Source organism: Hippoglossus hippoglossus, chromosome 22 (assembly GCF_009819705.1).
Source record: "Hippoglossus hippoglossus isolate fHipHip1 chromosome 22, fHipHip1.pri, whole genome shotgun sequence".
Lineage (NCBI taxonomy): Eukaryota > Metazoa > Chordata > Actinopteri > Pleuronectiformes > Pleuronectidae > Hippoglossus > Hippoglossus hippoglossus.
In genome coordinates this window covers 15,669,593-15,683,965 of record NC_047172.1, presented here as the reverse complement: position 1 = coordinate 15,683,965, position 14,373 = coordinate 15,669,593, and the positions used below count along the sequence as shown (strand labels likewise).

Below are 14,373 nucleotides of genomic sequence, written 5' to 3'. Positions count from 1 at the left end.
GAAATTAGCAAATTAGATAATAATATTAGTATTTTATCTAATTATCTTGAACTTCCACTTTACAATAAATGTGCATTAGGGACTCGTATCCCATTACACTGTTGTTATGAATCGGGTCTATTGGACAGTGTTGTTCTTCCTCTAAAAATGAAAACACTGCTGAAGTTTGTACATTAGAACCATAGATCATAAACGGATTCTGACACTTTTACTGCGTGTGAAACATGGAGCAGTGGCTGCGTGGTTTTATTTTGAAGGCAGCGGAAGTGGGTGTGCTCCTCTCATGGCTGGTTCGTATAAAAGCTGCTCGGTAGCTGTGAGCTTAGCTTCACTGAGGTAGCTGGTTGTTTTCCTCATCGCCGCCCGGGGTCCCCACTCGTCGCCGCCGCCGCTGAACTCCGACGCTGCAAAACCCGTCGTTACCTTTCCAGCGGCGCTAAAGACGGACCACAGGCTACAGGTTTGTCCCTCTGCGTGTGGCGCTGCGTGCATGTGAAGTGAAGCTGAGCTGTGGAGTCACGTTTAGTGTCTGTCAGCCATGTTACTGTATATCAATCAATGATGCAGCTAGCCACAGTAACCGTGTTTATTTTTAGCAGCTAACGTGCGCTCACTGCAATGCAATGGAGCAGATGTCGGCGCCGTGTATTTGATGGAGTCGGACGTTGTTGACACTATGACGGCGACATGAATGTCAATGTAGACATGACATCCGCGGGATTTTGTTTCTGGGCAAAAAGTGTGGTAGCTGTATTAGCTGTCCGCTGATGTGAAGCTAAGTGGTAGCTAGCGAGTTGTGGACCCGCCGTGTACAGAAATCAAGCCAAGGCCCCAGACAACAAACCGTTACCGGTCTGTTTCTGGATGTCATTAAGCATAAATGCAAATAGACAGTAGATTTGAGGCTAACCGGTTAGTTATTTGATTTCTGGCCGATACGACTGGTTAACTTTAAGCCGCGTTAGCATTGGATTAAGAAGATCATGCTCCTTGCAGGACAGCGAACAGAACACGTCTGATTTACCACCGTGTTACTTCAAAACATCCCTGAATGAGTCATACACGTGTTGTTATTGTGTCATGTCGCACAGATCTGTGTTTACTCTGGGCTTGTGGTCAGGATGGCCGCAGCTTAATTTCCAGCTACATGTCAGTAAATCTAAAAGATCTCACTAAATCGCAATGTCAACACTGCACTAATGTGTGGACCCCTCCTCGCAGATGGACCAGCAGGACCAATCCTACATGTTTGCCAGTCTCACACGGCCTCACTCGGAGCAGCTGCTGCAAGGCCTCCAGCTCCTGCGGCAGGATCATGAACTATGTGACATTGTCCTGCGTGTGGGTGATGCCAAGATCCATGCCCACAAAGTAGTGCTGGCCAGCATAAGTCCTTACTTCAAGGCCATGTTCACGGGTAACCTGTCCGAGAAGGAGACCTCTGAGGTGGAGTTCCAGTGCATCGACGAGACTGCCTTGCAGGTATGTTCGGAGCCGGCGGTCATTAACTGCACTCACTGGTTTTTATTTATGTGACATGTTTACTCTTTCTGTTGCAGGCCATCGTAGAGTATGCCTACACTGGTACTGTGTTTATCTCCCAGGAAACGGTGGAATCTTTGCTCCCGGCTGCCAACTTACTCCAGGTTAAGCTAGTACTTAAGGAGTGCTGCTCCTTCTTAGAGAGCCAGCTCGATGCTGGGAACTGTATAGGCATCTCTCGCTTTGCAGAGACATATGGCTGTCACGATCTGTGCCTGGCTGCAACTAAGTTCATCTGTGAGAACTTTGAGGACGTCTGTCAGACGGAGGAGTTTTTTGAACTGACGAGGGCCGAGTTGGACGAAATTGTGTCCAATGACTGCCTTAAGGTAGTCACGGAGGAGACTGTATTTTACGCCCTGGAATCGTGGATAAAATATGATGTAACTGAGAGACAGCAGCATCTGGCACAGCTGCTGCACTGCGTTCGCCTTCCACTCCTCAGCGTCAAATTCCTCACTCGCCTATATGAAGCCAACCACCTTATACGAGATGACCACGCATGCAAGCACCTGCTCAATGAGGCCCTAAAGTATCATTTTATGCCAGAGCACCGACTTTCCTATCAGACAGTTTTGTCCGCACGGCCCAGGTGTGCTCCGAAGGTGCTGCTTGCAGTCGGAGGCAAGGCTGGACTGTTTGCCACACTAGAAAGGTAATGATGATAATGTCTGGATAATAATTTAAGCACTGTTATAAAGGTAACTTTCCAAACTTCTGTATTGTCTAAGCCTTTGGTATGATCTGTTTTAAAAGCGATCAGACTAATCAGATTCTGCCTTTCTCTTGCAGCATGGAAATGTATTTCCCTCAGACAGATTCGTGGATCGGACTGGCCCCTCTCAGCGTGCCACGATATGAGTTTGGTGTAGCAGTGCTGGACCACAAGGTATATGTGGTGGGAGGCATTGCCACACACATGAGACAGGGCATCAGCTATCGGAGACACGAGAGCACAGTGGAGAGCTGGGACCCCGAAAGCAACACCTGGTCCTCGGTGGAGCGCATGGCCGAGTGCCGCAGCACCCTCGGGGTGGTGGTGCTGGCCGGAGAGCTGTACGCCCTGGGGGGCTATGACGGGCAGTATTACCTTCAGTCGGTGGAGAAATACGTCCCTAAGTTGAAGGAGTGGCAGCCGGTGGCACCCATGACAAAGTCCCGCAGCTGCTTCGCCACTGCTGTGCTGGATGGAATGGTGTATGCTATTGGAGGCTATGGCCCAGCCCACATGAACAGGTAAATCCACTGAGAATGGTTATGATGCCTGTTTGATCTGCTGAAATTAATGTCATCTGCTTGTGGGTTTTATGAAAATATACAGTAGGGATGTTCTGAACATTACGAGTTTAATGAACCTGTATGGAAGTGAGAAGATGCTGCAAACTATATTCCCCAAAAAATTAACAAAAGTGAAAATCATTTATTCTGTAGCAGCTCAGTTTCTTCATATATGATCAAAACCTGCAACTCACTGTTGTTTTGATCCTACAGATGACATTTGACCTACGCTTTGTAAGGTTGTGGTGCACCTTTTTTTTTTTTAAATAGACCTTGATCCCAGTGAAAAGCTTGTCACCCCTCTGAGATCTCCGAATCCAACTCTCTCTCAAAGTCTTGTAGTTATTTAATAGAACTGGCAATCAAGTGAAGGATGTCAAGTGTCTCTGAGAAAATGACCAGGAACCTGTTAATGAGTGAAGAGGAGTCGGAGCGTGAGTGGTTGCTGAAGTTTCCCTGAGAGGCTGCCTGACTGTGTGCTGCCAGTTCAGACCTCTGTTGTTGCTGTAGATCTCTAGAGAGCCGTGTCTCTGTTGCTCGTTTCCTTGACTCCTGAAACTCCTCAGGAGAATGTGTTTGGGCAAACAATCTTTGGGGACTGTTTTTTTTCTTTTCTTCCCCCAGTGGCTTGTATGTCCTAGCACACTGCAAAACAACCCCACATTGCCAGGGTTTCATTTGACTGTGTTTGTTATGAGACCATCTAAACTAAGCACTTACCCTCTGTAGTTTGAAATAAGTCTTTTGAGTAATTATTGCTTTTTATGTAGTACAGTGCTGAAAAAATGTGCGTGTGTAGGTTTCCTGCTCTTGAAACATCTTTTGAAGTGTTTTCAGATGTTTTTTGCTTATCATAGCCAATTTACTCCAAATTTCATAAACTTAAAATATACACCTCTTTTCCAAAACATGCACATCCTTTTATATTTTCCGTCAGCTGTTATTTCAGTACATGTCTGTACATTCATATATTTGGACACATTTTGTTTGTAGAAACTTGAAGTCAGACAATGATAGGAAGTCCATTACAGTTTTAAGCTGGGGTATTGCAGGGAGCTGTGAAATATATCAGTTACTGTTTGGACTGCAAGTTACTGAATAACCAAAGATATTAGTATCTAAGTAAATCCTTGAATCAAAATGTGCAACTTCATTCCCTGTAATGGTATCTTATCTGATGTTTGCAGATTGTTGACAGATTTTCAAATATGTTGCGGGTGTGTCACCTCAAGACAAGAAGGTTCCCTCTTCAAATCCTGACTTGTTCTTTCTGTGCATTTGGCATGTTCTCTCCATATCTTCGTGGGTTTTCTCGGGGTACTCTGGCTAGCCACAGTCCAAAGACAAGCAGATTGATGTTAGGTTAATTGAAGAATTGAGCGTAGATGTGAGTGTTAAATGTTTTTTGTCCCTATATGTTGGGAGATCTGTCCAGGGTGTCCCCCTTCTCTCACCCAATGTCAGCTGGGATTGGCTCCAGCTCCCCCTGCGACCCTCATAGGATGTGCTGTATAGATAATGGATAGATGTATTATCTAATGGTGCATGATTTGAGGTGTGGTAATGCAATGTGAGTAAATATTGTTTGTTTTGACAACTTGATGTGTTAAAGTATAATCTGACATAAGGGTTAAAAGCTTAAAAAATGTAAAGCCCATAAAACCACAACTGTCTGCCCAGCTCTGTACTACCAGTTGTAAGTGACATGTCTTATTCGAATGAACTGACGTTTATTTTTAACCATTGTGTTATTTTTTGTTCTGCGCAGCGTGGAACGGTACGACCCCAGCAAGGATGCCTGGGAAATGGTAGCCCCCATGGCAGATAAGAGGATCAACTTTGGAGTAGGCGTCATGCTCGGCTTCATATTTGTGGTTGGTGGACATAATGGAGTGTCACACCTGTCCAGCATTGAGAGGTACGATCCACACCAGAACCAGTGGACAGCCTGTCGGCCGATGAACGAACCTCGCACAGGTGAGTTCATGCCCTATTCATTCTTATAGTATTAAACCCACTGTTGGAGGATATAATGCATCTGCTGGTAGTATTGCATCGAATACAAGGAGAATGATGCCTCTAACTGGCCACATGTGACATCACTGTTTTACAGGTGTAGGCTCTGCCATTGTGGACAACTACCTCTATGTGGTGGGAGGTCACTCTGGGTCGTCTTACCTGAACACTGTCCAGCGCTATGACCCCATCTCAGACAGCTGGTTGGACTCAAGCGGCATGTTGTACTGCCGTTGTAACTTTGGCCTGACTGCCCTTTGACCCATGGCCCAGCCGGCTAGGACCCAATAAGAGAACTTAGACACGAAGACTTTTCTTTTTTGTTGTCTCCTCCTCCGTCCCACATTCATCCTCCAGGTGCAGAGTAGCGCTGCACAGCAATGGGAACACCAGAGGAGAGTGAGAGAGCCTGCTGGGTGGATCAATGTGCTGGGCGAGCTGGCTGTAGAGAGAGGGGGACCACAGACATGGCTGCGGCGATGAAGAGCTACGAAGTTGCGTGGATGTGAAAGGAAGAGAGTTGGACGGCTGTTGTCACAGGCACAAGGAGACGACCGCTCTACTGCTGCTGGACCACAATAAGGACTCTGAGCCATTTCCCAGAGGATTGTGGGAAAAATCTTGTCACTTTTTTCTTCATTATTCTGTTACGTCAGCACACATTTGTTTTATTTCCTTCATACCATTTAACACCTAAATAGTTTTTTTTTCTCATTAATTTCCCTGCTGCAAAACGGAACCATATCTTCAAACTTTAGTAGAACACCGCTTGTGTACTTGTATGAAATATGTGGTTGTCGGCCATGTTAGTGTGTATGTCCGTGTGTATGCTCGAGGAGTAAGTGCATGTCGGATAGGATTGTTTTGCTGAGTGTTTACGTGCAGAACCGATGCTCGGGCTCAGCGACCCACGAGTTCTGCATCAAAATCAGTGCTTCACAAAACAAACGTTGGAATCTTTATATTTTCTCAAAAAGGGCTGCCTTTTTTCCTCTCTTGTAAATGGTCAAAATGAAATATATAGATGAATATATCCTCTAGTGCATTGCCTGTAAATGTTTTTTCTGCACTGGGTCACTAGCGTGTGTGAATGTGTGTAGTTTGATTCCAAGGGTCAATTTAGAGGTGAATGACGAATTCTCCTCGGTGTTTGCCACTAGTCTCTGTCATTCTTGGAGCCATGTTAAAAAAAAAAAAAGAATCCCCATGTTCTAGCTTCTGTTACAGCCTCTTGAGGTCGGGTCATGCACTTGCTACTCTTCACAATAGTTGTATTCGACCTTGGCCCTATGTTCACCCTTTGGTCTGTACACGATACCAACTGGTGCTATATTTAGGATTCAGGATTCAGCTGTTTGTCTGTGTTGCCTCACACAATTAGGTCAATCTCTGCATCATTACAGCTTTACATGTTTAATCATATTGATTTATGTGCATTTAAATGCGTTAAAAATCTAAATGGGCCCCCAACCATGCAATAAAATGAAGTCGTACTGAAAGGGACGTCCTTTGGTTGGACAACCACAAACTTCTGCCCCCATAATCCCCCCCCCCCAAAAAAAAATCAACACTATTTTTTTTTTTTTTTTTTTGTATTATTTATTATGTTTTTATAGGCATTTATTTTCTTCACATGATCCCTAATGCAGGATATGAGCATGCTTTGCCTTGTCTCAACACCTGTTGCCAGTACAATGTCACTCTCAGCTCTCGCCTCCAATCAGGTGTGTGAGTAGTCTTTATGCTCGCCAACCTGCTACCAAACACGTGGCAATGGTCTCGCGTGTAAGATCAGGTTTGAGGTCATTGGTTCACAGTTTCATGTAAAGTGCCAAAACATGCACCTTCTTATTTTTTTCTCTCCGTTTGTCTGACCCCTAGGGGCAGAAACTGCATCCCTCTTTGAATTGAAACACTTAATTATTGCTAATGGATTAGCATCACATTCTTCCATACTGTCATGGATATGGAAGACAAAGCACCATGGGCTGTATTGGCCAAGTCGTCACTGTCACCAGTCCTGTGTCCTGGGAGAGAGACCTGATTAGCCGACTCCGAGTGCTCGTCTGGGTGTGTGTGTGTTATGACCCCAGGCTGGCTGAAGGTGTCGCTCTGTGCAGCCTCGGGGTCCACTGACAGAAAGGTCAAGCGACGCACAGCAATAGAGGGGGTGCCAGACTAGGAAACGACTACTCGTGGTGCCACTTTGTTGAGTCACTGTCGACATTCAAGTCTAGTTTTGAGTTGCTTTGTGCACTGAGGTTTGCACATACATGGAAACTTAAAACCAAGCTCTGCATTGCACTTACCAAACTATTTGATACATATTGTAATTTGTACATGTTTTATAATTTAGGTTGACGGCATTTAGAAAATGCAATAATATTATTTCCTGTTCCGTGTGTGGACGGCGAGTGTGTTTTGTGTTTGTCTCTTTTAAAAAGCCAAGGCATTTCATATTGTTGAACCCCCTCCCCACATGGCATGTCTGTCCAGTCACTTTTGGTACCATTGATTTTTGCCTCATCTTACCAGACATTTTGTGTTGTCATTTTGTTGTGCATGCTGTTTAATTTTGTACAAGGCATATGTTTATTTATCTAGATTCTAATGGATAGCTCACAATTTAATGAATTGGTGGCCAAACTGAAGTATACACATGAAAATACTGATAATCAGCAGTTTTTACCATGTACCGGTCATGTGCTCTTCCACTTTAATGACATTTGCCTTGTATGTTGGTCAGAGTGTCACTGGTGAGACTTTGTCTGTCGCAGATTGTTTGCATCACCATGTGGAGTATAAGCAAACTGATGTATGTTCCTGCATAATTATTTTATGAAGATGTGAATGACTTCTATTCGTATTTATGATTTGTATTGTTTATGTTCTGTAACCAGATTTTTTGTTTTTGTCTACTGTAATGGATTTTGTTACGTCTCTTTATCACAGCACAAATCATGCAGGCGTGATTATGTGCTGCCGCCATGGTTCAGCTAGCGTCAATGTTACGTGTAATGTCATGATCATCTGAGGTGTATACTAACTACTACTTTTAGAGTAAGGCTGATGAAAAGCTGCAAACGTTAATCTGCAAAAGGAAGGCCTGTTTAAAGTTGAGTTTGTGTGTGTATTTTTTTGTTACGGCCTAACTAACCAATGTCCTGTTTAATTTTGCCACCACTCTCACCAAAGTGCTTGTTCAAAGAGAGCAGATGGACGACGACTAACACCTGGTCTGCGACGGCCTGCCACTCTTAATGTTTGTGTCTGAAAGAAAAAAAAAATCCTTTTTGAAACTGATGTCAATGTTTAGCCAAATGACCACTCTGCTTCTTTTACATTTCCCCCCCCCCCCATCGTGTGTCCGGAGTAGTGAGGTGACGGCGATCTTGAATTTTATATCCTGTGGATTAATACTGGAAGTACAAGATAACCTTAGGTGTAGAAAAAACGGTAGCTTTTCACATTTTGACCATGTTTTTGATTGAAGACATTTTACATACATTCTAGTCAGTTTGTGTGGTGCAGTTGTACCCAGTTTAAAAATAAAATGCCTGCCTTAAAAGGTACTCTGCTGTTATGTGGCTCTTTTGATCCTCATCCACTCTGTTCATACATGCAACACAATAAATCAATACACACGTAGGCCAAAATATTTGTATTTTTCATTTTAAAGACAACGTTTGCATAGAAAAAATTGCCTTGATAAAGGAATTATGCTCAACAGAGCTCACTTACATACTAACTCTCATTGGCAGAGGCACCGTGTGACACCAACAATTCTTTTTAAAGTTATAAAAAGTAATATCTTCTGTGGAGGAGAATGCAGTATATGCTGAGTCAATGCTGCCAGCTTAGTGGCCTGGAAGCCAAACAAGTAACATTTAAATGTACAATTGTACTTTAACATTCACTCAACCCAAACATGGTAAGAAACAAAAGCTGACCTGTTAACCTGACAGGGACCTTCACCTTGTTTCTGACCCTCACACCACAGTGTACATACAAAAAGCACCAGTTCAATTTGAGCAAGGGCTGATATGCATAAATGTAGAGTTCAAAACACTTACAAAACTGTACAAATGTGGTACACGGCTAATGTAATCTCCTTAATAGAAAATGCACCCTCATGTGATGAATTTAACAGCCATGATGTTTTTAAAATCAAATCAGTCCCTTGTTTGTGGCAGATAATTCACACAATGTGCATTATTCATCGATATGGTCATTTATGATTATCAACCCAGAACTATTATAGTCCATTATATTCTTGGATTCCAAGCATGCCCCTAAAAAGAGTTAAGTAACTTTCATTTTGCACGGTGAGCTTGCTGCAAGCATTCAGGTGAAATGAAGCATGTCATTCAGCACTCTCACAGCCAACAGTAAGCAAATGCTGACGGGAAATACTAAAAGATTCAAATGATGCGATAAGTAGAGGGAAATGGCTACAATCATGTAATGCCAAACATGGGGTCATATCAAAATAATCATAGGAAGGGTGATTGAATGCTTTCACTCTTATGCTTAGTGCTTCTCCTGCTCATCATCCATCTTTCCGTACAGTTCACTTCTCGGAGGCACGGATGTAGACCAGAGAGGACAGCAGCAAGAGCTCGGGGGGCTTGTGTAACAAGATCAGATTGTCGCTCCTCAATCCGTCATAGTGCATCCAGCAGCCGTCCATCTGGAAGGCTGCAGAGTAGTGATGCTCCTCCTTGTTGAAGAGTGTGGCGCCCTCAAGTAAGTACCTGTGAAGAGAAGAGGACACAGGAGGTTTTTCTCTTTAATGTTGTGATAAAGGTGGTATCAAAGTTACCTGCATCTGGTCTCTCTGGTTTAATGACAGCTGGGGCACGTTCAATATCAAAACGTTTTACACCATTTTGGTATGATTTTCCGGATTGAGCGACATGTTTACTCGAAAACAGCATTCAACAGGAATGGAGGTACATTTTCTTTCGTTTGGTGGGTGTGTCAGAGGTGTTGCGGTGACATGTACATAACCCCGCCATATTATAAAGGCAGTGCACACAATGGATTCTGAAGTCCTCTACAAATGTGGCAGCTGCTGCTTGGTGTAACATCAAGCATCCTTTGATGCATTAAACATGTATTTAACCCCATGTCATCTACCTCCGAGATTTATTCCACAAAAACCTCAGCTGCCAGAGCTGCAACACTATCACAACAGTGTTCAACATCCTTGCATCTTTTTTTCACATTATTAAGTCCAAAGCCAGCAGCTAGAAACGTAGTAGTTTTTTTTTTTTAAAGGAGTTTGCACTTTAATTAGCAAGAGTTTTAATTAACCATTATTTTAACACTGTCTTTCAAAAATATTTATACAGGTTTCATCAAGTTAGATTTAAGATTTCAGACCTTAATGCATGAAGTTTAAGTCATGTACGACAGATAAGAAGGAACATCGGGGTCCCAGAATTACTTGCACGTCCCTGTAACTAAAGGTTAATAAAGTGAAGTAACAATAAACCTCGAAATGCCATCTCTCAAACTACAGGCAGATATCAATAGTAGGTATCCATAGTATTTACCACAGCCAAGCAGAGTGTACTCAGATGTTTTCTGACCAGGGTGCTTATAGACTCAATTATCAGTTCCATGTTGGTCTTGTTTGTAGTTTTATTATAGCTGTAATTGTAAGTGCTAATATCTGTATATCAGTTGAGAAAGAACTAAAACAACACAGAGAGATATTGCAAACTATGCAGGCCGCCAAAACATTTCTCACAAAATAAATGAATAAATAGAAGAAAATTATTTTAAAGCATGACAGAAGTAGCATTAAATGAATGTTTACATAATTAACATAACCTATTATGTAACATTTTAAAATATTCAAGGTATTTTTTAGGGCCTAGAATTCAGATTATTGAACTTTCCAAGATCCTGCGGTAACCCTTTTAAGTCCATAGGAACCCCAGCATAGTTGATGCAATCATTCTTTGTCTATTACTCCTAAAAACATGAAAATATTTTCAAAAATTAACTATCAATGCGCTTTCATTTACCATTTACTACTGTTTTTAGCCTCCTTTTATGACGCTTAAATAGTTTTTATATCTCTGCCTAAAAACTGAAAACATGGCCCCTGTGCCAAAGCCATAATACTAGGTCAGTGCAGTGGGAGTTCATGTGATAGTGATTTGCGCCACAGTGAGACGGACGCACGCTGCTGTACACCAAACATACCTGTGCTGACAGAGAGCCAAGTGGTATGGAACGTAGGACAACTCCTCTGACTTCCACCGCTGCATGTTCAGAATGACAAAGGGTGGGGGTCCGTGGCAGAAGACCCTCTGAGAGAACTCCCTCAGACCATCACACCTGTAACACAAGACGAACAATCGGTCACAGAAGTGGAATAAGACTGAACCGAGTCAGAGGGTCACGAACGTCTTCCTCGCTTCTCACCCCAGTTCTGAGCAGAGTAGGAGCTTGGGGCAGAGGAACTCGTCCACGGCCGACTGAATGGGGTCTCTGTGAGGCAGCTCATGAGGAGGGCTGGTGGAAAAATGTGAGAATGACATTAAAAGAAATGTAAATCCAACAACACTCCATTCAGGATTTGACCTAAGGAAAATATCTCTTTTAAAAGAAAGTGAGGCAGCAGGGAATGCATCCAGGTTGAGGTTATTACAGTTTAGTACATCAAGGGACAAAAATCAGGATGGCAGCATCTTTTGGCTTAATTTCTGGACCATGGGAGGAAGTGTAGACACGTTGTCCATCTTGTGACTGTAGCATCAGGTTATTGTACTGCCTGTGTGCAGTATACCTGATGTTGTATTACACTGCCTGTGTGCAGTATACCTGATGTTGTATTGTACTGTCTGTGTGTAGTATACCTGATGGTATATTATACTGCCTGTGTGCAGTATACCTGATGGTATATTACAGTCTGTGTGCAGTATACCTGATGTTATATTATACTGTCTGTGTGCAGTATACCTGATGTTACATTATACTGTCTGTGTGCAGTATACCTGATGTTACATTATACTGTCTGTGTGCAGTATACCTGATGTTATATTATACTGTCTCTGTGCAGTATACCTGATGTTATATTGTACTGTCTGTGTGCAGTATACCTGATGTTATATTACACTGTCTGTGTGCAGTATACCTGATGGTATATTACAGTCTGTGTGCAGTATACCTGATGTTATATTATACTGTCTGTGTGCAGTATACCTGATGTTACATTATACTGTCTGTGTGCAGTATACCTGATGTTACATTACAGTCTGTGTGCAGTATACCTGATGTTATATTATACTGTCTGTGTGCAGTATACCTGATGTTATATTACACTGTCTGTGTGCAGTGTACCTGATGGTATATTACAGTCTGTGTGCAGTATACCTGATGTTATATTGTACTGTCTGTGTGCAGTATACCTGATGTTATATTGTACTGTCTGTGTGCAGTATACCTGATGTTACATTATACTGTCTGTGTGCAGTATACCTGATGTTACATTATACTGTCTGTGTGCAGTATACCTGATGTTACATTATACTGTCTCTGTGCAGTATACCTGATGTTACATTATACTGTCTCTGTGCAGTATACCTGATGTTACATTATACTGTCTGTGTGCAGTATACCTGATGTTACATTATACTGTCTGTGTGCAGTATACCTGATGTTATATTATACTGTCTCTGTGCAGTATACCTGATGTTATATTGTACTGTCTGTGTGCAGTATACCTGATGTTATATTACACTGTCTGTGTGCAGTATACCTGATGTTATATTATACTGTCTCTGTGCAGTATACCTGATGTTATATTGTACTGTCTGTGTGCAGTATACCTGATGTTATATTATACTGTCTCTGTGCAGTATACCTGATGTTATATTATACTGTCTCTGTGCAGTATACCTGATGTTACATTATACTGTCTGTGTGCAGTATACCTGATGTTATATTACACTGTCTGTGTGCAGTATACCTGAGGTTATATTACACTGTCTGTGTGCAGTATACCTGATGTTATATTACACTGTCTGTGTGCAGTATACCTGAGGTTATATTACACTGTCTGTGTGCAGTATACCTGATGTTATATTACACTGTCTGTGTGCAGTATACCTGAGGTTATATTACACTGTCTGTGTGCAGTATACCTGATGTTACATTATACTGTCTGTGTGCAGTATACCTGATGTTATATTACACTGTCTGTGTGCAGTATACCTGATGTTATATTACACTGTCTGTGTGCAGTATACCTGATGTTATATTACACTGTCTGTGTGCAGTATACCTGATGTTGATGGTGGTCTTGATGAACTCCTGGAAGCGCGCTGGGCAGCTCCAGTTGGTGCACAGGCTCTCCTGAATGGTGGACATGAGGTTCTTCAAGTTCTTTGTGAAGTTCTCGTGCTCGTTGCCGAACAGGTCGATCTCCAACGCCGCCTGGTGGACCTCGGAGCGGTACTGTCTCTTGGACATCCTGTCCCAGATCCACAGCATCTTCACGGTGGTGTAATCGCAAGAGTCCATCAGGTAGAGGAAACACTCCACGAACTGCTTGCCCAGGAAGACAGCCAGCTCCCGCGGGAAGCCCTGGTTGTCCCGCAGGATCACGTAGAGGATCATGAGGAAGCCGTCGATGGTGCAGGTGTTCTTCAGGTTGATTTTGACGTACAGGGGGGTGCATGATATGGCTTTTCGTCCCGCCTTGATGGTGAAGACGCCGCCCCAGGGGAGCACGGGCCTCCAGAAGGAGCGGTCCTCCTTGTCATTGTTGTTGATGGAGGCTCGGATTTCCTCAAACAGCGTCTTGGACCTAAAGACACATGATGCACGCGAGTTAGCTTAAATGTGGATGAGGTTTAGTTTGTAGCAGCGGTGTAGTGCTGGTGCAGTTTTGAGAGTGGGCGGAGCAACGTAAACAGACTATGTGCAAACAGCTACATGGAGTTAGCTCACAGGGACAAAACAAAGCCCTGGCAGGGACAAGTAACGCCCACACATCCTCCAGGAAATACACAGAGCCCCCAAACCTCCCTGTGTGACCAATTAGCATCTTGCTACCAACTTACCTCTCGGAGTGGGGGTTGTTCTCGGTGTTTCGTGTTTGCAGCTCTTCGTTGTCGCTCAGGACACAACATGTACTTTCCATAGCTCCCGGTGTTTCTTCATGTCTCACGTCGGAGTGAACGTCAGATAAACGAGTGTAGTGTTTTCTAGCTCTTTCTAATGACAGTGTGAATGATGACACCTCCGCTGGCCTCAAAACAAACCTGCAGTGAACGTCACGTCAGGCCCAGGAACATAAACACTGCTGCTGCTGCTGACAGGTCATAGGAGGGCTGTGGACATACAGTGCTGCCCCCTGCTGGCTCTCTGCGCAATTACACTCTATTCTGTGTGAGATAGATAGATAGATAGATAGAGAGTGATAGGTAGATATATAGATCGATCGATAGATAGATAGATGGAGAGAGAGAGAGAGAGAGAGAGAGTTAGATAGAGAGAGCGAGCGAGAGAGAGCGAAAG

General features: G+C 43.2%; 2 protein-coding genes across 3 annotated transcripts; one reads left to right on the top strand and one right to left on the bottom strand.

Moving 5' to 3' along the window:
• The first annotated feature begins 288 nt into the window (after nucleotides 1–288).
• Nucleotides 289–14,334, top strand: LOC117755496 (kelch-like protein 28). 2 transcript variants are annotated; one of them, XR_004612602.1, is made up of 7 exons: nucleotides 289–460; nucleotides 1,222–1,482; nucleotides 1,560–2,197; nucleotides 2,335–2,778; nucleotides 4,589–4,797; nucleotides 4,934–5,280; nucleotides 14,312–14,334. XR_004612602.1 is itself a non-coding variant. In XM_034575335.1 (6 exons), exons 2-6 carry the CDS (start codon nucleotides 1,222–1,224, stop codon nucleotides 5,095–5,097), a joined length of 1,716 nt encoding a protein of 571 aa, XP_034431226.1. In that variant the 5' UTR covers nucleotides 289–460; the 3' UTR covers nucleotides 5,098–8,423. The 2 variants fall into 2 exon arrangements, 1 of the variants encoding a protein (XP_034431226.1); XM_034575335.1 differs by lacking the exon at nucleotides 14,312–14,334 and having other exon boundaries at nucleotides 4,934–8,423.
• On the bottom strand, nucleotides 8,483–14,223 carry c22h14orf28 (chromosome 22 C14orf28 homolog). Its single transcript, XM_034575341.1, has 5 exons — nucleotides 13,917–14,223; nucleotides 13,136–13,660; nucleotides 11,275–11,364; nucleotides 11,053–11,187; nucleotides 8,483–9,590 (listed from the first exon to the last, which is right to left on the bottom strand). Exons 1-5 carry the CDS (start codon nucleotides 13,994–13,996, stop codon nucleotides 9,407–9,409), a joined length of 1,014 nt encoding a protein of 337 aa, XP_034431232.1. The 5' UTR covers nucleotides 13,997–14,223; the 3' UTR covers nucleotides 8,483–9,406.
• Nucleotides 14,335–14,373: the final 39 nt, after the last annotated feature.

What these genes read in the sequence shown, in the direction of transcription:
- LOC117755496 (XM_034575335.1), top strand. Translation starts at nt 1,222, where the DNA reads ATGGACCAGCAGGACCAATCCTACATGTTTGCCAGTCTCACACGGCCT. An exon ending in CTGTTTGCCACACTAGAAAG is followed by an intron (nt 2,198 to 2,334) that starts GTAATGATGATA and finishes TTTCTCTTGCAG; the next exon opens with CATGGAAATGTATTTCCCTC. An exon ending in GGCCCAGCCCACATGAACAG is followed by an intron (nt 2,779 to 4,588) that starts GTAAATCCACTG and finishes TGTTCTGCGCAG; the next exon opens with CGTGGAACGGTACGACCCCA.
- c22h14orf28 (XM_034575341.1), bottom strand. Translation starts at nt 13,996, where the DNA reads ATGGAAAGTACATGTTGTGTCCTGAGCGACAACGAAGAGCTGCAAACA. An exon ending in AAGACCACCATCAACATCAG is followed by an intron (nt 11,365 to 13,135) that starts GTATACTGCACA and finishes TTTTTCCACCAG; the next exon opens with CCCTCCTCATGAGCTGCCTC. An exon ending in CTACTCTGCTCAGAACTGGG is followed by an intron (nt 11,188 to 11,274) that starts GTGAGAAGCGAG and finishes CTTGTGTTACAG; the next exon opens with GTGTGATGGTCTGAGGGAGT.